This window comes from Berghia stephanieae, chromosome 6 (genome assembly GCF_034508935.2).
Source record: "Berghia stephanieae isolate SIO BIC M18660-M18661 chromosome 6, UCSD_Bste_1.3, whole genome shotgun sequence".
Lineage (NCBI taxonomy): Eukaryota > Metazoa > Mollusca > Gastropoda > Nudibranchia > Aeolidiidae > Berghia > Berghia stephanieae.
In genome coordinates, this window is record NC_088365.1 from 32,121,975 (window position 1) to 32,149,800 (window position 27,826).

General features: G+C 38.2%; 1 protein-coding gene across 2 annotated transcripts; it reads left to right on the plus strand.

The window, feature by feature from the left end:
- Positions 1–14: 14 nt before the first annotated feature.
- On the plus strand, positions 15–27,345 carry LOC144974874 (dihydrolipoyl dehydrogenase, mitochondrial-like). 2 transcript variants are annotated; one of them, XM_078918294.1, is made up of 13 exons: positions 15–100; positions 363–435; positions 2,211–2,290; positions 2,934–3,072; positions 5,183–5,283; positions 6,580–6,723; positions 7,721–7,822; positions 8,348–8,569; positions 9,890–10,088; positions 11,249–11,376; positions 12,641–12,778; positions 24,554–24,643; positions 25,081–27,345. In XM_078918294.1, the coding sequence occupies exons 1-13, from the start codon at positions 47–49 to the stop codon at positions 25,144–25,146; spliced, it is 1,536 nt and encodes a 511-aa protein (XP_078774420.1). In that variant the 5' UTR covers positions 15–46; the 3' UTR covers positions 25,147–27,345. The 2 variants fall into 2 exon arrangements, with proteins under 2 accessions (XP_078774420.1, XP_078774422.1); XM_078918296.1 differs by having other exon boundaries at positions 2,214–2,290.
- The last annotated feature ends 481 nt before the right edge of the window (positions 27,346–27,826 follow it).

A 27,826-nucleotide genomic window follows, 5' to 3' on the forward strand; every position in this document is an offset into this window, starting at 1 on the left:
CGATCTCCAACACCAAAGAGTCTTTCTCTTTCGCGATCTCCGATCAATGTCAATGATGAAAGGAGTCATGTTAGCTAACAGGATTTCGTCTATCTTGCGGGTATTTATTTATTTTGGTATTAATGCCGGGCGCAATAATAAACGAAAAATTCAATTTTACCTCCCATGTTGGCTTTGCTGAATCTTAAGTTTTTCCCAACTTATTGAATTGTAATATAAAAATAAAATGACTTTCATTTTCATTGCCAAACACTACAAATCACATTCACTGCAAAAATGCACACCAGATTTGATACATATCTTTTGTTATTTGGCTTTTCAAATTCAAAGTGACCTTTCATTATATTTTTCCTCCACCCCAGGCTAATGCTACGGCGAAGGGACAGTCGTTAGCTGCCCTATATTCGTCTTCGAGGAACTATTCCAGTAGTGGTGGTAAGTTTATAATTAAAATTATGCCGGCTCTATTTCTCCTACTCTAACACTAAGGAAAATAAACTTGAACCCTATTTCTCCGAATGGTCAGCTAGCCTCCAGTAGCATGGTCAGCTATCCTCCAGTAGCTAATGGGTTACGGCGTGATGTCGATGCAAAAGTAAATGCTCAGACTCAGAGAGTGGGCAGGGAATTCTCACGAATCATCGTATTTTTGGCCCATTGTCATTGTTGACACAGACAGATTTTATCAAAAAGTTGTGCTATCGCGAATACTCCATGGCGCGTTCACTTTTGCACTTCACGCTGCACTATCAAAGAGAGAACAGAAGTAAACCTAAATTAAAAAAGCCAAAATCTCAAGACAGGAACAGAGGTTGAAAGACAAACTCATGATAGAAGTCTAAATAGTCTAAAAGAAAGTTGGGAATAAAAGACAGAGTGCCCAAGCACTGGCAAAAGGAAACCCAAAACAAAATGCATACACATTCATCATTCACACAGACACTAGCAAACAACCAAAAAAAAATCTTGAGAACGGAAACCATTCGGAGAAGTAGAGATCAGGTTTATTTTCCCGAGCAGTCTGAGAAATAGTCACCTCGTTATAATTATGAATTGTTGAATAACATTATTCAACCGTACGGTCCGATAATGCTGGACATTACCGGCCGTATCATACTATTTTTAGAAAACAGAAAAAGAGAGAGGATAGGAGTGGGATACACAAAAGGTTGTACACAAAATTACAATGAAGACGGGACATGCTATGAGAAGGGACATTCATTTTTCTTGTCTTGAAGGTGTCAATAAGCTGGGGAAGGAGGAGGGGGGCTTTCATATGGGGCCAAAAATAAACAAAAATTACTGTTTTTGTACATTTGAACGGTGAGTTAACTGAAACGACCTAAAGAGGAGGTACAAAATAAAAGAAGCATTCTTTATTGTTTGTTGTTTATGGCGGAAAACCGACTAGATATGAAATCGTCTACTTTGAGTTTCATAATCTTCATAAGTTTCATCTATCATTTTAAAGCTTGAAATATGAGATTCAGAATTTGTAAAAATTATGAGCAGGAGACAATTATTTAACTTTAAAAAGTAGGTCAATCAACGGTGACCCTGATATACATGGAAATGCATAATGAAAATAAATGTTAACAATCTGAAGTGACAAATGACTCAAAATACATGTAAACAGGTCCATTTTTTCAAAAAGATAACAAATATTTTTTGTACTTTGTATTGAAACTTACTTTATTGTACAGCAAAGGGGACAATTACATGAGACAAATAATGAAAAAATATTTTTAAGAATATTTTCAACTTTCATTTCAACTTTGAAAAAGAAATGGATCCTTGTTTTCAATTGTATTGTCAAAGCGGTGAAAATAACCCAGGAATAGATATCTGGAGGGTCCTCTTTTTACCAACCACACACTCTGCTCTGGATAAATTGTCCCACTATTCCTTAGGGGAACTGTGAAACTCCCTCTTCTCCAGTACCTGGTATAAAAGCAATATATATAAAGACATAGTTGATGAGCAGAGCACTGCTGTAAACATTGATTAACTGATTACCACTGCCGTGTTTGGTTCCCTGAAAATTTAATAGTTTTATTCTCTGTTTTTATCTGGCACTTCTCCATACCCTTTACTTTACTTCTTATCATTATTGACATAAGAGCCTGTTCCACACTTTTTCCGAATTTAAAAATCCAAATATAAAATGTTGTAAATGATTTACAACCGGTCATTCCTTATCTTTTTTCCAGCAGATACAGACTTAATCGTTGTGGGATCAGGACCAGGGGGATATGTGGCTGCCATCAAAGCAGCCCAGCTCGGGCTCAAGGTGAAGTAATTACTCGACATTTTCTCTTTTTTTTTAATGAGGATTTTGAATGTATACACATTTAATGAGATTCTGAATTGACCAGACAATTGAAACCTGTACTGTAAGAAATGGACAGAATATATCTAGAGGAATGCTTCCAATACTACTTTTTTCTTTCACTGAATATTCCAACAAGACAAGAGCCTTTGATAAGGAGTGACAAGGGTGAGATATAATTAGGAGGATTTGAAGCTTGAATAACTAAAACATTGATTCATGGGGATTCTCACGGAATGCTATTATGGCTATGATAGAGAACTCCCCTCTTGAGCAAAGGAATGAGTATCAATTTCAAGTGCAGCCAAGATTTTTTCTGGATCCTTTGTCTATCCACCAGTGATTTGGTAGAGTGATCTCTTAGATTTGATGCAAAGTGCTTAGTGATAGACTAGTATCCTGTCCAAAGGACAGCAAGCAATTGCTACTGTCCATTTAACACTATAGTAATTAGATAAACACTAGTTTCATGGGCCATTTGACTCTGAAAGACTAACATAAAGTTTATTTAGTCAAAGCAATGCTACCAATAATATACACTGGCATTGCTTTGATCATAATGTATCAAGAAATAACCCTTTTTTTTTTTTTTTTGGCCCTTCAGACGGTTTGTGTGGAGAAAAATCCAACCTTAGGAGGGACATGTCTAAATGTCGGGTGTATTCCGTCCAAGTCACTACTCAACAACTCCCACCTTTACCACATGGCCCATGGCAAGGACTTAGTCAACAGAGGCATTGAATGTGAGTATGTGCTACAGGACTGGCTTTGTTTATTATTTAGACTGGATTTGATTTCACTTTAACCTTAACAAGAAAAAAATGAAAGTTTTTATATAGCGCAATGTCCACTCAAAGTCTCAAAACGCTTTACAAGAAGTTCCAGGCCAACAACAACACTTAACATGTAGCATGAGACATGTTAGGTGATATTACATTTTTTTTGGACAGAACACTGTTAACGACCTGTTACACATTTTACACCTGAGTTTGGTGAGAGAATGTGAGTAAAGAGCCTTTTCCAAGGACTCAACTTTGCGTCATTTGAGGCTCATACCCAGGGCCTTCCAATCTGAAAGCGAGTGTCATACCTCAAGACCACATAGCTGCACTTGTAAAAAGAAATCACTGTCAATTTCACATGGCCTTAAATCCTATCTTTCTATTTTCGCCAACAGAGAGTTAACACGGTGCGACTCAGGGTTCATTTTCCATTCTCATCAAGTTACTAGTGAGTTGCAATTAATAAAAATCTGTTACTGCTGTTTAGGTGAAAATGATATGATCTGCAGCTATAAGAAGATAAATGATAATTTGAAATCAAATTCAGTTTCACTGTTACACAGTGATTCTTCTTCTATTCTTTCTTTACAGCCACAGTTTCAATCTATAAAGAATTCTGTGGCCAAGATGTTGATCACTGATTCACAAAACTATGCTGTAGTTGATCAATCTCATTGGCTCTGGCAGATTGTACCAGACTCTTTTATTTGATGGTCGGAAGATGAAAGTCTTTTTATGCAATTGATGAAGTGTGAAATCAGAGTGTGGTGATATTATTGATGTTTTGTTACTTTGGATATGATTTGATGGTATCCTATTGTCTTATGTTACTTACAGGAAGAAGGATAAGTTTTTGTTATATGAATTGGTATTCTTTTTTCAATGGTACCCACTTTAGTGGATGTTCCCATTTTTTGAGACATCGAATATATCTTGCTTATTAAGGGGTTTTTTTCAAGTTTTTTCAATGTCTTCTTTTCATCATGGTTTCAATCTGAGCTGTTGCTTTCCACCGCAGGATTTGAACTGATGTAGGCTTTAACAATAGTGAATTTGAAAAGTCATTTGTTTACTTTGTTTGCTGTTGCATTAATGGGGTTTTTTTTTTCATTTTTTTTATCAATTATTACTCCAAAATATATCTTGTGCTATATCTAATTATAAAATGCATATATATTATTAATTTTTTAGTTGGTTGTACTTATGAGTTGCATTTATTAGGACATATAATCTTAAATTATTTCTTTTATTTTTGTAATTGATCCAGATGATTTTCGAGTTAAGAAACATGTGGGCTAGGCATTGTTTTTATTTAAGAGACTTGTCTGCAAAAAAAACAAACCCAAAACAACTAAACTTAGCTTGGTAACTTTACCATGGGTGCAAGAGTATCATATCAATTGTGTCTTACTATGGTATACCCTTCAATAATTATTAAATGTAGACTGTGTTTCAACATTAGTATTTCATATGATGAGTTAAGTCCGTGGTGAATCTTGCAGGCTTTTTCAGATTATATGTCTGGTCATAAGTAGACTTGCAGGCTTTTTGAGGTCCAGTTGCTTGCACCCATGCTTTACAATGTCCTTTGAGTTTGAGTGTAACATTTCCATAAATCAAGAAGAGTAATGACCCAAGCTCAGTACCTTGTGATACCCGTGTGTTTGACTACTGTGGCTTTCTTTTTCTGATTCATAGTTTTCTTTGACCACTGTCTAGGTTCTATAAGTGGGGAAACATTTGGTTACTGACATTTTCATTTATGCCTTAGAATCATGATTTTGTCAAAAAACTTATTATGATACTCTTTGTCAAAAGTCGAGCAGCATACTGTGTGTAATGATTAAATAGTCACTTTAAAAATGTCTGTACTCTTGAATTTTTTACTAATTTTTTATGTAAAATCAATCCTCGATCTAATGCATATCCAAAAGTGTCTGAAAAGATTCAATCCTCTATAGATTTGTAATTGAAGGGTGTGAAATTTTGTCTTTTTCTTCTTTTTATAAGCTTCTTCAACAACATATCTTTAATATCTGATTTTCCTGTCTCTTCTAATCCAACCATTCAGTTGACGGACTTAGACTGAATCTTCCCAAGATGATGGAACAAAAGAGCAGTTCTGTGAAAGCCCTGACAGGAGGTATTGCTCACCTTTTCAAGAAAAACAATGTGAGTGTTCTATCTTTGTGACACTATACATACATACATACATACATACATACATACATACATACATACATACATACATACATACATACATACATACATACATACATACATACATACATACATACATACATACATACACATATATATATATATATATGTATATCTTCTTCTCTTCTTCTAGGTTCCATGCCTGGTCCAGGCTTCGGATACTGCATGAATTATCTCTCTCTCCATTCCTCCCTGTCTCTTGCTTTTTCAAACAGCTCTTGGATTGTTTGGTTGGTGAAGCCCTTCAGTTGGTCTATGAGTGTTTTTCTTTGTCTCCCCGGGCGCGTTTACCAGGTATTTTTCCACAACTTGCCAGGTATTCATTCTTATCTTTCCTTACTATGTGTCGGAAAAAGGATAGTTGTCGATCCGCTATTAAGGGCATTAGTTTCCTTTGTTGGTATGTTTGTTTTAGCACTTCTTCGTTCGTTTTGTGTGCAGTATACGATATTCTCTCCATCCTTCTCAAGCACCACATTTCAAAAGCTTCAATGTTCTTTTGTGTTTCTGCATTTGTAGTCCAGCTTTCGCATCCGTATAACAAGATTGGCCACACGTAGCACTTCAAGACTCGGAATCTAATCCCGAACGACATCTGTTTGTTTTTCAAAATGTTTCCTAGGTCCATGAAGGCCTGTTTGGCTTGAGTTATTCTTGCTCGTATGTCTCGGTTACATCTTCCATCTGTTGTCACTATTGAACCTAGGTATTTAAAACTTTCTACGTTGGTAAGTTGCTCGCCGTGAATTGTTATATTGCAGGTGTTGTTGTTCATGGAATGCCTAGGTGACAGTATGTGATTTTGCTGTATGGAAGGACGTAATTAATATATATAATTCCATATAGCAAAATCAATTAATTACGTCCTTCCATACAGCAAAATCACATACTGTCACCTAGGCATTCCATGAAGGAAGATAGATAATCCATCAAACAAACGCTTGTAAACAGGAATCAACCATGTTGTCCAAAGTGTTACTTCTATAAAGTGTATTTGAGTTGAGATAAGTATGGCATTCATTAAAATTTGAAAATTGAAAAAGTTGACATGCTTATTCTTTTCTTTTTTTTTTATGAGGAAGATATTGAAAATGGACATTGTGTGATAGTTTAGCTCAAAGGATTATATGTTACCTCCTCATAGATGTGCAGCTTCAACTCTCAGAATTTAATATAGCAGAAAATTATCCTTTTGGGTCGTTATTATAAATCCTGCTTTATGTTATTCTTTGATATTAAAATCAACAGGTGACCAGAGTAGACGGCTATGGCAGAGTGTCTGGCCCCAATGAAGTAACAGTTACAAAGGAAGATGGGAGCTTGGAGAAGTTGACCACCAAGAATATCCTCTTGGCTGTTGGGTCAGAAGTCACTCCTTTCCCTGGCATCGAGGTAAATAAAAGAAGAAATAGGAAATTGAAATTGGAATACTTCATGATCATTTGTGACTAGTTGCTTTCATCTGAGATTAAATCGAGTTGAACTCATCATCACTACCACCACTGCCATCAATATCACATCATCATCACTACCACTTCTGAAACAACAACCACTATCACATCATCATCATAATCATCACTACTACCACTATTACAATCATCACCACCACATCATCACTACTACAACTACCACCACCACTCCATCATCATGACCAATACTATTACAACTACCACCACCACATCATCATCAGTACAAACACTATTACAACAACAACCACCACCACATCATGATCACTACCACGACTACTAATCAGTGATGATAATCTTTCTGCAAAATTCCAGGATTTTGGTATTTTCTCAGAAATTTTCAGCTGTTTTTGCTGTGTAAACATTTTCCTGTTATAAACGCTCATGCCACTAAGTGGAAGATACATGGAAAAATCGTCATTTTATATTAGGTCATATTTTGACACCTGTGCTCAGTTGCATGAATTTTGGTGACACTCCCGTTTTTATGTGAGGCCAGACATACTGGCACGGGATGTCAGAAGTGACACAAGACCAGTGGTGGTCTTTGATGAGTTGATGATCGAAAAGGGAAAGGGGTGGTGCTAGTGTTTTTTGTTTACATTTTTTTTTTAATATGTAGCTATAGCCTGATAGTACAATTGGTGCATTGAAAAAATAATTACAACTTCCTTCTAATTAAAAAAGAAAAATCATATTATCAACTATTCTGGTAGTGTAGTCTCTCTCTCTCTCTCTCTCTCTCTCTCTCTCTCTCTCTCTCTCTCTCTCTCTCTCTCTCTCTCTCTCTCTCTCTCCAATAAAATAAAAGATCAATATTCACGACTGTTTGCAATTTTTTTTTAGCACCAAAAATGAGGCTTTGTGGAATCTCATAATATTGACTTCCTTTCCTAAACTTGTTTTAATACATATTTTTACAGGTTGATGAAAAACAGATTGTGTCTTCCACAGGAGCTCTCTCACTGGATAAAGTCCCAGAGAAGCTCATTCTTATCGGAGCTGGTGTCATTGGTGTTGAGTTGGTGTGTGGTTTTGGTCCTTTTTATTTGAGGGTCCTTGGAGTTTATATTTGATTAAACGAAATTGGGCACTATTCATTTAGACTTTTAGACTTTTTTATGGTTTTACTGACCTGACATTTCTTAGAAAGTTTGTTTTTTTCTTTTGTAAATTCAACTGTCCTTGATGTAATATGATCTGATACAATTTGTAGCAGTCTGTCTGGTTACCAGGCAGGTAGTCGATATTCTTGTCTCATGTTTGCTTCACAATATTTTTAAAAAGAAACCTATTAATGGTGATGAGCCAGTCATGGTAAAAATGTTTTTTCACTTTCAGGAAAACATACATTGTTTCTTTTATAAATGATTTTTGTTCTATTATTTAAAATATGATTTTTTGTTTATTCAAGTTTTATTATTTAAAATATGATTTTTATTTATTCAACTTCTATTATTTAAAATGTTCATACATGGAATATAATTGGACAGACATTATTCCATGATTTAATGTATTTAATTGCAAGCTTTACAATCTTGTCAATTCAGGGATCAGTATGGCAGCGTCTAGGAGCCCAGGTGACTTGTGTGGAATTCCTTGGCCATGTTGGTGGATTGGGCATTGACATGGAAGTAGCCAGAAACTTTCAAAGGTCTCTGACCAAACAAGGCTTGAAATTCAAGCTTAACACAAAGGTGATGGGAGCTACTAAGTCTGGTGACAAAATAACAGTCAGTGTTGAAGGAGCTAAAGATGGCAAGAAGGAGGATGTAAGTCTAGTGATCAACATTTGTCACTCTTCTGTCTTACATTTCTTTGTCCCATATCGGGAGATGGAAAATTTTCTCACACTCAAAGATTTCTCTCAAAGAAAAATAGAATTATATTTATAATGTTAAGAAGGTGAAGAGAAAAACTAGTTTTTGTACTCATGGGGAGCTCTGAACAAACCCAGATGCATTTTCTAGCATTAAATATTCATAACATTTGGAGAGGCATGTGTTTTTAATTTTCAGCTTATGCATACCTTATCATCTTTTCTCTCTAAAACTTGTTGGTTTTTATTACCAGCTGGTAGTTATTTCCAACAAGAACATGTGAGATGTATCTATCTAATGAATTAAATAAACTGTAGATTTCTAGGGTGGGGTCTTTGACCCGCCAATGTTGGTGGAGTGGTCTCTCTTGTCATATCTTTTTTCCCACTATATGTTTTCCTTTTCCAGGCTGCTTCCTGTTATAGTCTTGGGATGAGATTACTTGGTTTTATTCTGGTCCTGACTTCGAGGGAAAATAGTCAAATGTATATATTATTAGTTGTAGGAAATGATACATTTTTTACTTTCTAAATCATCTTTGTTATGTAACTCAATACTGTGGGTTTTTGTGTGTTTGTTTTCGAAAAAATATACTATTGCGAGTGCTACTCTTAGTGGGATTCTGTGCTTCGTCTGAATGGGACCTTTAGGTGATGCCAGATTAAGCTCAGTGACATTTTGCTCTTGGAATCTACTTCTATTCCCTATTTGAACCATGTCTTACCTTTCCTTGGGTGTTTGTTTTTTTTAAATCATAAATTAAAGTTTTTCGACTCTCCCATCTATCCTGGTGCTGAAATGACCTAAACGTGTCCCAAGCACTATAAAGCCCTCAAAAACAAAATCAAAACAAAAAACTAGAGGTGCCTAAATGAGCCCCAGGAAACCTTGTCAGTCCACGGATAGGCTGACAAGCACCAGGAGAAGACAAATACTCCAAATACACTATTTTACCATCAGTGAATATCAGTCAACAGATATCAAAAGTAAAAAGGCTATGGTTGGCTTATATTTAATTTGTTAATTAAAAAAAACATGTTGTTTTTTACTTAAATCAAAAGCTGGAGTAATTAGAGGGAATAAATATATTCAGTTTTTTAAATGACGATGGTATCAAAAGTAACACTTGTAAAAGAGAACAGTAATTTATCGGTATAGTAATGAGTATCTTTAGTAACAGTTTTTATTTCATAAGTCATATTAAAACCTGCAAAGTTTTAATATAGAAAGTGAAATGTTAATGTACTAAAGCTCTTTGAATTTCTCGTCCAGCTGGAATGTGATACACTGTTGGTTTGTATTGGTCGTCGACCGTACACACAAGATATTGGCCTGGACACTGTGGGGCTACAGCTTGACAACAGGGGAAGGGTTCCAGTGAACTCAAGGTTCCAAACCAATGTCCCTAGTATCTATGCCATTGGAGATTGTATACATGGGCCTATGCTTGCACACAAAGCAGAGGATGAAGGTAATATTCAGTCTGTAGTGACAAAAGGCTAGACAACATGCATAGGGTTTGATATTTTACTGCAAATCATTTATCCTGGGGATGTTTTTGAAAGTATATGGCAGAATTTTATCATGTGCTTTTTCAATTCTAAAGCATTGTAAAGGACTGAAGCAATAACTTTTTGATAGAAGACAAATCCAAGTTTTATTTGTTTTCTTTTTTACCACTGTGGTCTATAAAGATGTTCTGCCTTTTTAGCACCTTGGGGTTTGAGCTTATCTCAAAGAAAACATGCATCAGCGATGGATTGGTAAGAGAGGTGCCAAAGACCTCGGGTCTCTGCTTGTCCTGGACTTTTTCTAGTGGAGGTAAGGCTAAAGGCAAGTGATTTTCTCAACCACTTCCAGCAACTATCTATGACAGAATAGAAAAGAATTACTACTACAAACAACTCAGTGGACCAAGCCATCCTCTCAAGCATGTTTGGGAGGAATCTCATATTAGTGGCCACATCGAGGACTTGTAAAGTATGAAATAATCACAGAAGACATGGACTAGTCATGTGTCCAAGCTAATTTGTTTTCTTCTATTTTTCATTTTGTATTTCTTTGATTTTGCGCAATAATTTTGCCATCTCCTTTTTGAAAAACCCAGTAGTTTAAGTGGAGTAGAAGGTAGTTTACTAACTCCCCCTCCCCCCCCCCCCCCCCCCCCCCCCCAAAAAAAAAAAAATTGTTGTTGTGTTGGCTGGCACTGGGGCACTATTAAACTATTTTTAATCAAATGGCGGCAATTTTACTCCTTGATATATTTAATGCCATAAATGTATCATCTGGTGACTTATTTCAATCCTTGATTCATAACTTGTTGATGTTGAAATTTACAAAAACTAGGGGGCTATTTGTATTTCGAAAATCTCTGCAACTGCAAGGGATAAGGCCATCATCAAACAGATTTTTAAAATTACATCAAAATAGTTATTGTTAAAAACAAAAGAACAGAAAATTTTATGGGATGAGATGTGATATCTAATGAGGCTAGATGCTAAACAACATTTTATCATTGGTTGTTCAAGTCCCCCTTGTGGTCAAAGTTACCTGGGTTGCGGTACTTAAGTAGACATATCAAGTGTCTTAATAACCAATAAACAAAAGCTTATCATCTTCCTCTTCAACTAGGCATCATCTGTGTAGAAGGGATTTGTGGAGGTGCTGTACACATTGACTATAACTGTGTTCCCTCCGTTATTTACACACATCCTGAAGTGGCCTGGGTTGGCAAGACAGAGGAGCAACTCAAGGAAGAGGTAGGGTGCATTTTGAATTTAGTTTGGTTAATTGTATGAAGCAATGTTTTATGTTTTGTTGAGGATCCAGAGAGTTGATTTTAAACATTGTTTGTGAACAATTATAGAAAGGATTAACCTGGGAGGGGTTCACGACCTCCCATAGTGGGCAGGGAGGTACTTGCTGTGTCTTCTATACCCTTATACTTGTTTTCCAATTGCTTTCTGTCTTTGTCTAGGAATGGGATTACCTGGTTTTGTCCTGACCCGGGGCAGAGTCCTTGACTGGGAGGGACACAGTCGAATGTTTAATTATAGTTTTGGGAAATGATATTTTTTTCATTGTAAATCATCTCTGTATTATTTTTTTTTTTTGGTTTTTTTTAACATTTGAGTGTATTCCTCTTAGTGGACTCTTGTGCTGGTCTCTGGCTGAGACTTTCAAGTAATCTCAAACTAAGTACACTGATAGTGTGCTCTTGGAGTCTACATCGGTTCCTTATTTGAACCATTCCCCTTTGTCTTACATTTCCCTCAATTCTTATTAATTTTAGAACTAGAATGTTTTTACTGTCCAATTTTCTTCCTTTTTACTGGCGCCGATATGACCTAAATGTGTTGCAAGCACCTTAAAACCCTTAAAAATAAACAAACAAATATAGAAAGGATTTGATATATATTACAATATTTTCATATCTAAATTATCATAAATATGTTTTGTTTGATCTTTTGGCATTTGATTCTCTTCTTGAATTGCAACAGTATCTAAATTTGGACTTGATTCCCTCAGTTATTGGTTGACATCCCAATAGTTTTTGTGGGAATACTTATTCATAACATAGAAGGACTTTTACCCCTCTGTAGATTGTAATATCAGATATTAAATAGACCAAATGATGGGAATCATTCCATATACTTATAAAATTTTATGAGGTAAAGGTAACATCGTTTTACGTATTCAGGGCCCAGAAAGGCTGGAAGAAATTTTAAATGTCAAAAACTACCATGAAGAGATCTATACTCATTTGAATTCCATTCCTGTTCTTTTATTTTTAAAAATTTTCTTTCATGTCATGCATTATGAGGCAATTTTGTAATGTGAGAAAATAAATATTCATCACCTACAAAAAGTTATAGAATTTTACATTGATTCATTCTTATTTGCATCATCAAAAACTTTTCATTCACCTCTTTTATTTATTTGCTATTTCTTTTTAAGCTTTATTTAATTTTTTTCAGTGGATTTTGTAATTGCCTGGTAATTTTTGCGAAATTCTCTCCTTAGAAAGTAGAATACAAGGTTGGCACCTTTCCCCTGGCTGCAAACAGTCGTGCTAAATGTACCAATGACACAGATGGATTCATGAAGGTTCTTTCCGACAAATCGACAGACCGTCTCCTTGGAGCACACATGATCGCATCAGTAAGTGACTGCACCATGATAATCATTACTCTATTAAATGTTGGTCTGGTTTTGTAGTTTGGGGAGCTTCTGTTTGGTCTTCTACTATTTCATTTTTGTTTTATAATCAAGTCTTCTTTATTCGGCTTTATTAGCACTTTTGTGATATCAAAGTGTTGCAAACTCTTTAAAACTTTAAATTCAAATTCAATTAGTTGCCTTATTTTATAGGACGGTTTTCTTCCACTCAGACAATTGTTGTTGAGAGATGAGGAAGCTTAGCCACTGGGCAATGTTCTCTGATAAAGGTTAATTTATTAAGAATAAAATAATTAGAATTGATGAATTCAGGGTTTTTAGGCAGGTATGTCTCTTAGCCATTCTTTCAGAGGTTGTATTTTAATTTAAATTAACATCACTTTTACTATTTTTAGTAAAAGAGCAGATTTGCCTCTCTACTTTTTGTTTTGCTCATATGAAAAATAAAAGATCTATATATTATGGACAGTGTCATTCTCTAACCGTGTAACTAGGAGAAAAAAAAATGAAATTTATGTTTTTTGGTTTATAGTGCTCAGAATGCCTTGACAGTAATCCCCTTCTCATTTGGGATGCCTAAGTATACATAACTTATAATAACAACAAATGATGAATATTGCTTTGCATCAAGAAAGTGTGCAATATGTTTTGTCTCTCCTGTAAAGTTTTGTGTAAACCAGCTAAAGCCAGTTAGAAAATGACACAGTTGATATAATTTACTACTTTCCATGTGAATTTTTGATATGATATGTCCAGATTTTTGTAGGCTTTTACAGCTTTTTATCTGCTCTTGTGCATTCGTGAACTTATTTAATTCACGTCTCTCAAAATGGGCATGCCACATAATGGAAGGAGGTGTCTGAATTAAACTCTACAAAAAGAATTATTCTGTCTCACAATGAGCGTTGAGACGTCACTTGAATGCCTGCAATGAAGGGGAATTGACAACTGTTGCAGGCAAGCGGTTCCATTTGTCGACTACCCGAACTGAGAAGAAGTTCTGCCTAAGGTTTAGAGAACACCTTTCCTTGGAGAGTTTGAATCTATGTCCTCTGGTGGTGCTGGTGGAATCAAGATTGAGAAGGCTCATAGTATAGATTTAGCGTGTATTTGAACACTTCGATAAGGTCTCCTCTTTCTCTCCTATACTGCATGCTCGGTATTCGTATCTTTTTCAGTCTTTCTGTGTATTCTAGATCTTTGAATCCAGGAATAACCCTAGTTGCGCGTCTTAGAACACTTTCTATGAGGTCTTTGTCTTTCTGCAGTCGTGGTGCCCATGCTACATTGCCAAATTCCAAGTGGGGACGTACAAGTGCAGTGAACAATTGTCTCATGTTATCTTTATCAAGATGAGTGAAGACCTCCTAATGAAGCCAATGATCCTGTTTGCTTTATTTACTTGGGTTTCTATTAGTGCTTAGAGAACTTAGTTCCTGATCTACTAACACACCTAAATCTTTTTCCTCTTCACTAGAGTCATGTTTTCTCATTATGTACTGATGGTGCGGGTTTCTATATCCCAAGTGCAAGACATGGCACTTGTCTGCATTAAACCTAAGCTGCCATGTATCAGCCCACTGTACCAAGCTGTTAAGATCACTTTGGAGCTGATTTATGAACTCTTCCTTGTCTAGTCTAGAGAATGCCTTAGTGTCATCTGCATACATTTGGCACAGAGAGTCCACAACGTCTGGAAGATCGTTAATAAAGATTACAAACAAGACTGGACCAAGACAGCTTCCCTGCGGAACACACTCGATACTGGTGCCCGTTCACCCTAACATGCTGTCTTCTCCCAATCAGGAAATCTGAGATCCAAGTTTCTTAATAAGGCGTTGATGTGGAATACTGTCAAATACTTTGGCGAAATCAAGGTACACAGCATCAACAGGGATGCCACTGTTCAAATACCTAGTCCAAGAGTCGAGAGCAGCTAACAAATTAGTGGTACATGAGCGTTTTAGAGAACAGGCGTCATGTCCCGTCCTACATATTAAATGTTGCTGTTGACCAGGGACCCCTTGTAAAGCGCTTTGAGCATGTTTAGTGGATATTGCGCTATATAAAAGCTCAATTTGTTTTGTTTGTTTTGTTTTGTTTTGATATAAAACTGTGTTGATACTCAGAGCAACTTTTGTTCTATTAAGTATTTGACTAAATTGTCCCTAATCAAGGATTCCATTGTTTTCAAATCACAAACGTTAATGATACCGGACGATAGTTACTTGCTTTGCTCTTCTCACCCTTTTTAAAAAGTTGAGTTACATTTGCATACCCCGTGTGGTCTCCGGGGTCCCTCAACTGAGAGGGAAAAGAATTGAGCCACCGTAAGCTCATGCGTGTCGTAGAAGGCGACTAAAAGAGCCATTCTGGTTTGGTGGTAACCAACGAAAAACCACACGACTGGTGAGAGAAAAATGGAGAGACACAGTGGCTCCACAGACCCCCCACACCCCAGCCCTTTTTATGAGAATGGCTTCATTCACCCATTTTGCTATTTTTCTTGTCCTGGCAATCATCCCCAAACTTTTTCTCCCCCCAAATCCCAAGAACGTAGTATATAAAAGATGTTTTGAGGAATGACGGTTTCAGTTTAAAGAGAGCAAGGGAAGGCGATGGCATAGCACAAATCCCACCCCCTTTTACCATATTTGAGCTATGATTTCCATTCCATACCCCATTTCCCCAATGATTCCAAATTTCCCTTCCTTATCAAAATTGAGTTGCCAGGACAGAGAGAGAGAAAGAACGGAGGAAAACAAGCCTTCTTAACTGTCTTCTATCCCCCAGTATCTCTATACCCTGTACCGTTGAAATAGGTTCAACGAGGAGATATTCCTTTCCAAATCCTGCACAGCAGGCACCTTTCTGCTGAGGGTGCGCAGTTCCGAGAGGACCCCGATAAGGAGGAGCTATTGATCCTGGAGGCTGAGGGGGGTTCACTTGCGAGGTGTTTCTACCCCAACACTCCTCTTTGGCTTGACGCTTCTCTAAAGACGGGTGGGTAGCCTACCTTGTAGATGGCCCGAGCTACCCAACGCAGAGATGCCAAACCTATTTTTTGGCACTCCCCTCCATTTAGGCAAAGAGATTGGAAGGACTAGATTTAAAACCATATCTAGTTCCTGTCCCCCATGAAATTTCTTTTTAATCATGGTTTGTCATCTCTGAATCAGCAGTCAGTCTTTGTGCAACGCAAAGATTAGGGTCAATCCGAGAGAAAGGCCTGGAGGCGGGACGTCCCCCAACTCCACCCCTCGAGTCCTTTTTTTTTTTTTTTTTTTCCCAAGGACCATGGAAGGACAAGAGGAGGCCAGACTTGAGGAGTATAGCTTCGGTGAGTGCCTTACCCCCAAGTGTGGGACTGAGCCGTGCTAGTGGGCACAATATAGCCGGGTTGAATAAAAATTATATATATCATGGCCAAAAATATGAAAAACTCTCCCCTTAAAGCCCCACCCCAGACAGGTAAAAAAAGAAAGATAACTGCCCCGATGACTCTTGATGACTTACCAGGAATGGCAACCCCAAAATTCTCGCCGTTCCTGGTAATTCAACCGAATGAGGAAAACATCAAACTGAACACTTTGAGTATCTTCACCATCAGCAAGGCACTCAAAGCAAATGGCGCCGGTACACCAAAGGCAGTGAACAGGAACAACTCTGGCACTTTAATGATACAAGTGCAGGGTCGACAAGAGAGTGAGAACCTCTTGAAATGTACCAGATTCTCTGACATCCCAGTCACCGTTGAGGCTCACAGGAGCCTCAATAGGTCAAAAGGTGTCATAAGAAGCAGAGATCTGGTAGGCTGTTCGGAGCAGGAGATGGTTGAGGAACTGGAGGGTGTTGTCGAAGCTCGGCGGGTTAGCATCCGCCGCGGCGACAGCACAATCCAGACCAACACCTGGATCCTGACTTTTGACAGCCCGAGACCCCCGTCGAGAATAAGAATTGAATACCTCGACTTGGAGGTTCGGCCTTACGTCCCGAACCCCATGAGATGTTTTAACTGCCACCGGTACGGCCATACTAAAACAAACTGCCGCCGTAAAGCTACATGCCCCCGCTGCGGCAAAGAAGACCACAATGAGGAAAACTGCAAAGTGGACCCTTGTTGTCTGAACTGCCAAGGCAAGCATGCAGCACATTCGAAAGATTGTCCTAAGTGGCAAGAAGAAAAGGCAATCTTGACATACAGAGCCACTTACGGCGGTACGTTTGCTCAGGCAAAAGCAGTGATCTGCCCCCCTCGGCAGGTCGCTGCTTCTGCCAAGAGTTATGCAGAAGTTGCCAGGGCTGCTGGTAATAATCAAAACAGCCATGGCAAAATCGCACAGACTAGAAAAGACAGTCCTCAAAAGAAAAAGCCATCAAGACCTAAAAACAAGGTCGCAAATGTGTCAAAAAATCTTTTTGACACATTGGAGGTTCAAGATGTGGAACCTGCAGCCCCCTCCACATCCACCTCCAAGGCGACCTCCACCCCCCCTCCTTCCCCAAACAAAAAAATTCTCCCCCTCATGGGCGTGGATGTTGGACCCACCCCCCATCTCCATTCCCGTGAGCCCTCTCTATCCCCCCAAAAACAAAACTCCACCCCTTCCCAGAATATGGAGCCACCAACACCAGTCGGGGGATCCACAAATCCCCCTGAGGGGCCTCAAAGCCCCAAAAAATCTAAGAACCCAGAGGGACCTAAAAATCCCAAGGGTTCAAAAAAAACTCAGCCCTAAAAAAACCGAGAGGCCCTCCACAGGGCCTCCTTCTCCTATGGAAGTCTCTCCTCCTAGGAGAATAAAAGTAAAAGGGTTGAAGGCAGGCATACTGCCTAACCTCCCCACAAAAAATTAGGATACCTAGTCAGACAAGATTAATTTCCTGGAACATCAGAGGGATCAGATCAAATAGAACAGAATTGGACCTCCTCCTCCAGAGGAATCCTGATGTAGTCTGTCTGCAGGAAACAAAATTACCAGCAGACGACTACACAGTAAAAGGATATACGGCCAATCATCTGATTCACTCTGATGGCCAGATAGCGTGTGGGGGAGTTTCAATTCTCACGAAGAAGAGCACCCCCCACCGCTTGATACCAATGAAAACAAATCTACAGGCAATAGCAGTGAGAGTGACATTGCACAGACCAATCACCATCTGCTCTGTGTACATCCCACCAGATCATCGCCTCCAGTCTGCCGAGCTAGAGGGAGTTCTAAACCAACTCCCCCCTCCCTATGTGATAATGGGAGATTTCAATGCTCACAGTCCTCTCTGGGGAAACACAGACACAAACCAGAGGGGAAAGGCAGTGGAGGCTTTCATAATGAAAATGGATGTATACTTGGCAAACGGTCTCGAGGCAACACGGGTAAATATTCACAATCTTACCACGTCTGCCATCGATCTCACTTTCTGTGATCCTACATTAGCTCCAGAGCTCTCCTGGACTGTGATCGATGACGATCACGGTTCTGACCATTTTCCGGTCTGCCTCGACATCACCCCGACTTCAAGGGCCCCACAGCCCAAACGTTGGAGTGTTCGGCGAGCAGATTGGGAAACTTTCTCACAGGAGTGTCACAGACTCCTTACGACAGAGGTGGACAGCTATGACAAATTCAAAAATATTTTAACAAATATCTGCAGCTCGACAATACCAACAACCTCTGGTAGACCGAGAAAACACAATCCCTGGTTTACAGAGGAATGTCGAGCGGCCCTACGGGAGAAGAAAAAAGCATACAGGAAAGCGATGAGATTCCCAATCCCTGAGAATTTCACAACATTTAGGAAATTACGAGCAAAGTGTAGGAAGATCTTCCGAGAAAACAAACGGAGATCCTTCCAAAACTTTGTCTCCAAAATAAATAGCCAGACACCCCTAAATAGGGTGTGGAAGATGTTACGGAAACTGAAGGGATCTGATAGTGATTCACTAAATCACTTGACACGTCCCGATGGATCCGTGGCTGAAACAGAACAAGACATTGCCAACACTCTGGCCGAGAGGCTGGCGCACAGCTCCTCGTCTGCACACCACACACCACAATTTCTGCGCCATAAACAAAACGCAGAAAACACACCAATAAACTTTACATCTACAAACACCGAAGACTCAACAAACCATTTACACTTGAGGAGTTGGGTGCCTGCCTCCGTGACACAAATGTCACAGCACCGGGTCCTGACAACATCAGTTATGAAATACTCCGACATCTTCCACAAGATAGTCTGGTTGTCCTTTTGAATATCTATAACAAGATATGGACAACACAGACTTTTCCACCTAGTTGGAATCTGGCCACTGTGATTCCAATCCCAAAACCTGGGAAAGACCATTCGGACGCTTCAAACTACCGACCAATCTCCCTCACCAGCTGCCTATGCAAGCTGATGGAGAAAATGGTCAACAAGCGTCTGATGTTCTACTTGGAACACAACAACTCCCTCTCCGACCTCCAATGTGGCTTTCAAAAGAACAGATCAACTGTTGATCACCTTGTTCGACTAGAGAGCTTCATTCGTGAGGCCTTTGCCAAAGGTGAGCACTTGGTAGCAATCTTCTTTGACCTTGAGAAGGCCTTTGACACAACTTGGAAATTCGGAATCCTCAAAGATCTGCACAATCTTGGTCTGCGAGGAAACCTTCCAATGTTTGTCAGAGCATTTTTAAACAATAGATCCTTTCAGGTCAAAGCAGGATCCACCTTTTCTGATCCATTTGATCAGGAAGAGGGAGTTCCACAGGGTAGCATTCTGTCTCCCATTCTGTTTGAGATTAAAATAAACTCAATAGTGAATGCAATGAGACAGAATGTTGACTGTTCCTTATATGTTGATGACTTTCTTGTATGCTATCGAAGTAAATCGAGTATGGACACCATTGAGAGACAGTTACAACTCCAACTAAACAAACTGTCGGAGTGGGCAAATCTCAATGGTTTCTCCTTCTCCCCATCAAAAACAGTAGCTGTCCACTTCTGCCGAAAACGCACCTGCATTAGACAGCCTGACCTTTATCTCAACAATTCCAGAATTGAGGTAAAGGACGAAGCCCGATTCCTGGGTTTGATCTTTGATAGGAAACTAAATTTCCTCGCCCATATCAAAGATCTCAGACTGCGATGCATGAAAGCAATGAGAATAATGAGAGTTCTGTCGAGCATGGAATGGGGTTCGGACACAAACACTCTTCTAAAGATATACCGAACCCTTATTCGATCAAAACTGGACTACGCATCTTTTGTATACGGCTCTGCAAAACCATCCTACTTAGGCATGCTGGACCCAATTCATCATCAGGGACTGCGCTTGGCACTCGGGGCTTTCCGCACTTCTCCAGTGGCAAGCCTTTATGCTGAGGCAGATGAGCCACCTCTCCATCTCAGGAGGAAAAAACTGGCTCTCCAGTATGTTACTAAGGTCACATCGCTGCACGACAACCCAGCACACAAACATGTACACTACACGGATAGGACACTAGAAGAAAAATTTCGTAAGCACCCAAAAATGACACCACCATTAGGTTGCAGAATAAAAAAAGACATCGCAGACATGAACATCAGTCTAGATAGGATACATCCATACGTCCAGGCAAAGACACCACCATGGTCCATACATAGACCAAACATAAATTTGGACCTAACAAAACTGGAAAAATCACAAACAGACCCACATATTTACAAACAGACACTAAAAGCAATATTACAAACATACAAAAACCATACTCACATATTTACGGATGGTTCAAAGAGCGCAGATGCAGTAGGATGTGCCTATCACTCATCGGAAGGCACAGGATCACTTCGCCTGGATAGAAATGTTTCGATCTTTACAGCGGAATCGAGAGCAATCCTAAATGCTCTCCGTTTGGCTGAGAGATCGAATAAAAATAAATTCTTGATCTTGTCTGACTCGCTGTCCGTACTTAAGGGGATCTCAAATTTTTATTGCACCGATCCAAGACTCATAAGTATCTTGGAAGGTGCAAATAAATTATTTATTAAGAAAAAGAAAGTTTGTTTTCTCTGGGTACCTAGTCATGTGGGTATCCAGGGGAACGAAGAAGCGGATCGACTGGCAAAAGAGGCGGTGAGCCAAGAATTACAAAGGGCAGTAAAATCCCACACGCGGATTTAAAGATCAATATAAAAAAACATGTCCGAAAGGAATGGGAACGATCCTGGAGTCGAGATGTACATAACAAATTAAAACAAATTAAAAGTGACCTCGGCCCCAGACCCAACTCGGGGCTAAAAAGAAGAGACGAGGTAAAAATAACTCGACTCCGGATCGGACATACTGCCCTCACTCACCGTTTCCTTCTGGAGAGGGATGAAAAACCCCTCTGCAGAAGATGTAACTGTGACCTGACAGTTCAACACATTTTAATTGAATGTACAGAATTAGAACAGATAAGGTCACAACATTATGATAACAGAGACTTGAAGTCTCTGTTCCAGTCGGTCGATCCGCTTACAATTTTAAAGTATCTGCAGGAATGTGAACTCCTGCAGAAATTGTAAATAGATATTTTTACTTAACAAACATGTAACTATTATGATTTTATAAAGATTTTATTACAACAGTACACGTTTTGATCAGCTGTGGCCCCTCGGGGCCGATAAAAGATTGATGAAAGACAGAAACGGGCGCTTAAATGACCTAAATAGTGTCGAAAGCGCCGTTAAATACCTAAAAACAAAAAACATTACATTTGCATCCTTCCAGATGCTGGGCAGCTTCCCTTCACTAAGCGACTTGTTGAACAACTCTGCTAAAGGTTCTGCTAGCTGTTCTGCCAGTTCTTTTAGTATACATGGGTGTATCCCATCAGGGCCAGAGGATTTTGAGGAGCCTAAGTTTTTAAGCTTATTCCACACATCTTTACAAGTGAATATTATGTCACTAAGAGAAGAGTCAACTTCAGGTTTTTCACAATCAGGAATATCCCCCACTCTCTCGTTTGTGAATACACTACAGAAAAATGTTTTGAGGCGGTTTGCCTTATCTTTGTCGGCTGACACAAGTTTACCATCACTGTCCTTGAAGTTGGCTAGGCCTTCTTGCACTTTCATCTTACTCTTAGCGTAGGAGAAAAATGCCTTTGGATTATTTTGCTCATCTTGCACTATAGAATTTTCATAGTCTAGAACTGCTTTCCGGCACGCTGCTTTTGCTTGGTTCCTGGCTCTTGTGTAGGCTAGCCAGTCTTTTTGGGGTCTAGTGTTCTAGTATTTCTTGTATGTCTGTTTCTTATTACGTAACTTAGACATAGCCTTCTCACTCCACCTGACAGGTGTCTTGCGTTTGCCTGCAGGCCCTAATCCACTTTTAGGAATACTTTTCTCAGTTGCAGTTTCTAAAGTCTTTTTGATGCAGTTCCATGTATCATTTGCATCCTTGTCCTGAATTTTGGCAAGTAAATTGCTGACATTCACACACTTTCTCAGTTTATCAAAGTCAGCTTTTTTGTAGTTATACCGTCTTTCTTTCTTTACTTCAATTGTTGTGTCACACACAAAGTCAAAAGCTAAAACATGATGATGACTTTTGCCAAGGGGAGCATTATGAGTCAAATTTTTCACCATGCTCTCTTCAGATGATAAAACTAGGTCTATAAGTGTTGGTTTCTGATCCCCCCGAAAACGCGTTGGCGACTTAACATGCTGGTAGAAGAAAGAGTCTCTATAGAACTCTATGAATTCTAATGCTTTGTTGCCTGAGGCTGTCTCATTCACCCAATCAACATCTGATTGATTGAAGGCGCCGGTGATTAATACATATGCCCTATCCTGAGTAAGGTCCAGCATAGTCTGATACAACTTATTGGTGTTCTCTGGGGAACTAGTTGGAGACCTGTACGCACATCCAGCTAGTAATTTTTCACTGTCCCTCACTGTCACTTCGATCCAAACACTCTCATTAGCTAACTTTTGGTAGGTGTCAGGGTGATTTCTTGTACACCTATCTCCTCTTTCACATAAATGATGATACCCCTGTGGCCGTTAACTTAGTTGTCAAAACAGTTAGAAAATGAACAATTACCATCCTTGTCAACTTCAACTTTCTGAGACAAAGAAAATGAGACAACTCTAAACGCTTGTTTAACAAAGTATCTACATTTGTACACATGCATTTTAGCATTGATTTTGGACGCCCTACTCCATCCTGTTCTTGCCCGGGTTGAGGATAACTGCTTTTGGTGTATCCCTGTAGGCATTTACTATTCTCATTTGTCTTATGACCCATCGGGCCTTCTCCCCATTTCTGTCTGATTCAGCTTTTTTCTGTTGTTTTAGCTTGACAAGAGCTCGCGACTCTTCTCTTTCACGTCCAATGCTAATTTGTTTAAACTCAGGTTTTGATCCAAGGTTCTTTGCTGCTTTTAGGATTTGTGATACTTGATCACTGTTAATCAATATGATCTTCATAGGTCTATTATCATCATTCTTTTTCCCCAATCTGACAATCTTCCTGTACTCGACTCCTGCCTCAATCTCTAGACCCTGTATACAAAGCTTCTGAAAATATTTGACATCCACCTCCTTGCGGGCTTCAGGATCATCACATTTGTGAACTGGAACATTGAACACAATTAGATTGTTTTTTCGTGCTTCACATTCAGCCATCTCTTTGACACCGTCAGACGCTAAATTTGCACTGGCTTCGCCAATCTTTGTTTCAACTTCATTTTGCGTGCTTGATAGCTTGCCTATTTTCTACTCCAGTGACTTCACATTATTTTCCAACTTTTTGAGATACACTATTGAAGCTTTGTGTGCGAGTTCAGATTCAATATTTGAAATTCTAGCTTCTACAGCTTCAAGAAATTCACTGCACTTATCCTCAATGGCTTTATCTGTTTTTACTGAGAGCAGTGCTGGTTGCACACAATATTTGCAGAACCATCGAAGGTCTGGCCTTGCAATGGCACAGTACATCTCGGGCGACATGTTCAGACAACCAGTACATGCCCAGCCATCACATTTACCACACTGCAAAAGGCTATCTGATTGCTCTGTAAATTTTTTATCGCACAGGATACATATATGAAAATCAGTCTCATTGTCAGAAGCTTGTCTACCTTTGACAGGTTCCACTTTCAAATCAACTCCATTGCTGTCCTTGGAAGAATTAAAATGATTGTGATTACCACTGCCGCTTCTGCTTCCACTTCTTGTCTTAGGGATAGCACTCATCTTGGACTTGGAGTACGGGCAGTCAGCTGGTCAATCTGATGCACGAGTCCAAATGTACTCACAGTATTCTCAAAATAAATTCCTTTTAAAAACCCACACAGTTCCTAAAATCACTAATGAGTCTTGTATGCTATACACTTTCACAGTTGAATGTTTATGTCAGCCATTTTGAAATTTAAATCTATCTTGTTTACAATCAGTCCAAGTCTCACTAAGATTCTATCCAATGGTACTTCCAAAAGCGCACAATGGAATAGCCCCAGATGTAGATCAACACAATGAGCTTGAATTTCAATACCAAAACACAGCTATCCAGTCTCAGAAATCAATTTATTAGAACTGTTTGTAGGGCATTCAGACACAGCTCCCACCCATGGCGGCCATCTTGGTTTTCATAAATGTGGGACGAGTGGTTATTTTTTTGTTGAATTTTTACTAACATTACTAATTTTAAAATGATTTTTGTCAAAATGCTTAGCTACTAGGAAAAAATTAGTGCCAGATTTGTTAGCAACTTAAGAGTTAATAATGTCTGTTTTCGTCCAACCAGTGTGCTGGTGAATTGATCAACGAGGCAGCCCTAGCCATGGAGTATGGTGCTTCCTGTGAGGACATTGCCAGGGTTTGCCATGCCCATCCAGTAAGTTTTGTGCTCATACTTTTTTTTTTTTTTGGTGGGGGGGAGGTGTTTTGTTTCGTGGCTAATAATAATGTTATTTCTGAGAGAATAGCATTAAGTACAGGCTACTTATGACAAATTGATAGTTGCAATTAAAGAGCTGAAAATCAGTCCTTAGAGTAGAAAAAAAATCACTTAAAAAAATCTCATTGTATTTCATGTAATTGGAGTTTGGTCTAGCTTAATTTGAGATATAATTATCTGTAATTAATTTTAAATTTTTTTTGTTTTTTTAAAAAATTTTCTCTGTTGTTAATTTCAGTTGATCCAGTTCAAATCATGACCCCAAATTGTGGATCACAGTATTTCCAGTCAAACTCAGTAAAAACTCGATTATTGTAGTAAAAACTTGCAGATATTTATTTTAAAATTGTATATTTTCTTTTCTCTTTCTGTAGACTGTGTCTGAGGCATTCAGGGAAGCAAATTTGGCTGCTTATTTCGGAAAACCCGTCAACTTCTAGGACTGATCCTTTACGATATAAATAAGAATGTGTGAGTGATGAGTGGATGTGTGCAAGTCGTGACTTTTCTAATTAATTTATTTAAATTTATGCATCTGTTGATCATGTAATAAACAAAACTAAAATGGCTATAGCAAATATTTTGGATTGGAGAATATAGTTCATGGTGGCTATTGACTCACTGATAATGATATTTCTGAGATGTGACAACATGTTCACGGTTAAAAAATAGGGATGGGTCTCATGTCGATATTTGGAAACTTTTAAAATGTCTATGTTAAAACCAAAATCAATTGACACAAACTTGTTTGGTCAAATGCTACCATTTCGTCATATCAGCAAGGTTTTAGGACAACACTGGATTGTTTACAACATTACTTGTTATATTCATTTTAGATTTGCTCTGTTGACTGACTTTGTGTAATTTAGGAAAGATGTGGAGTGATGCGATGATGTTTTGTTTATTTGTTTTTGTGATATGCCCAGATTTTTTAAACTTTTCATGGCTGAGACTGTAATGAAGTGCCATGGATGGTTTCAATACATAAAAGGAAATGATCTGCTTTCATTAACCCTAAAACTTTTTAATTTCTTCTTTTCTATGATGCTTTTCTAATATACAGAATAGATGATAAGCTTTATCATAAAAAAGGGCTGTCTTTATTTGTAGAGGAATTTCATATTTTGTAATTATTTGTATTTGATTTACTCAACAGCGAATTGTATGACTTTTATTGTGGCTTATTTTCATATGCATAGAGATTAATTGCTTTCTTTCGTTTAAAAGAATTATTTTTGTTTTTATGTGTCAAATGCATGTGGCCTGGTTTCTTACCAAAGTACATGTCCTTCTAAATCAGATTTAGTTGGGGGTTTGTTTATTTTTTTTCTGCCACAACAGTGGCTGTTTTATGAAAAAGTGGTGTGTTACCTCTGGGAATGTTAGTAATGCGTAGATTTATTGTTATATTGTTTGTGTGTGAGAGAAAAGGTTTGTATTCTTTTTTAATGACTTGATACGAGGATGCAGATGTAATTTTCACTTTGACGTTTGGTGATCTTCACATAAAATGCAGTCATAATTATTAATGCCCTTATGTCTGATATCCAGCCTACAATAATATGCTTTTATTTGAAATCAAACATGATCTACTATATTTGAGATTTTCTGTCCTTATGTTTGTTTGTTTGTTTTTTATTTTTTTATTTTTTTAAAATTTAACAAGGTGAATTATAACCTTTCAAAAGTTTTAAAAGAAAATATCTTTTGAAGTTTTTTTTTTCAAATTATAAAACACAATCAAGGGTAATTTTTCATGGGTCTTTAACCATGAAATAACAAAATAATCCATATATGCATCTGCTACAGTACAGTATTCTGAAGTGAGTAATAGGGCTCAATCTTCTTGCTCAATGTCCCCTGAGTCACAATGCAATGCTTTGTCACTCTCCCATTATACCCATTACAACGTTGCCCATGGGTTTCTATTCTGTCTCATCTTTCTCTTTATCAAAGCAGATGGACGCGTATGCATAAAAGGACCTTGTTTGAATCTGCATAGAATTGGGTTGTTTTGTTTTTTTTTACCTCTCAAACACACAGTTGTGTTGGTCTGTGATAGATCTGTTCTGGTGAAATGACATTGTAGTAGGCAAGGGTCTTATCCAAAAGGAAACAAGCAATGGTGACTGTCTAACCAACTGTACAGAAAAGCGAAAACTTTAGCTCCATGGGCAATCTGGCTCTTATTCAATGCCTTTTCCCCCCTCATCATCTAAGATATTAATTTGTCTACAAAAGGTTACCTTGCTCATCAAATTGACAGTAACATCAGTTGTTTGATTTGAGTCAAAAGTGTCACTTGCTAAAGGGTGCTTGTGTTCACAGCTAATTTTTATATAGATATTACTGTATTTTGTCTTGGTGACATCTTCCTTTTTGCTGGTGCTAATCTCATTATAAAAGTATCACAAGCACCATAAAACTTAAACCTGTAGAGATGATGGGTGATTTGCTTACCTTTGATATTAACTGCCGTATTGATTTATTATTTTTAACGAGTTAAGCTTAGTAGTTCATCTTTTAGTTGTAGAAATGAAACTGTGAACCACATGCACAGCTGAATTGAATGTTGTCAGTGTAAGAAGGTATGTTGATTGCAATTATGTGATTAATAAATATTAAACTCTAAGATATAATTGGTCTTTTGTTTGCTGGTCTTTTGTTAGCAATGAGGGTAAATACAGCTTCAATTTAATTTAAATAAATAAGGGTGATTATAATACTGTTTACTTATTTACCTTTAAGAGCTTTGGATTAGCAGCCTGAGGTTAGAGGAATATGATAAAAGCTGCTAACATTTGAGTAGAATGGAAATTCCTCAAATTATTAACTAAACCTTATCTCCCATCTAAATGGATTTTATGTGAAGTATTACAGTTGTCTGCTTTTATTTTTGACTCTAGAAGAGTTTTGAGTCCAAAACATTCTGCGTTGAGTTAAGCATTTTGTTCATTAGTGATGCTGTTATATTCAGTTTTGCTCAATTCTTTTCACACATTTCCACAGCTTCTAGATGGGTGGGGTCTTTTGACCTCCCATGGTGGGCGCTTACTATCTTCTATCCCCTTATATCTATTTTCTGAGTTGCTTTCTGTCTCTGTCTTAGAATGGGATTAC

What these genes read in the sequence shown, in the direction of transcription:
- LOC144974874 (XM_078918294.1), top strand. Translation starts at nt 47, where the DNA reads ATGTCAATGATGAAAGGAGTCATGTTAGCTAACAGGATTTCGTCTATC. An exon ending in GAACTATTCCAGTAGTGGTG is followed by an intron (nt 436 to 2,210) that starts GTAAGTTTATAA and finishes TCTTTTTTCCAG; the next exon opens with CAGATACAGACTTAATCGTT. An exon ending in CAGCCCAGCTCGGGCTCAAG is followed by an intron (nt 2,291 to 2,933) that starts GTGAAGTAATTA and finishes TTGGCCCTTCAG; the next exon opens with ACGGTTTGTGTGGAGAAAAA.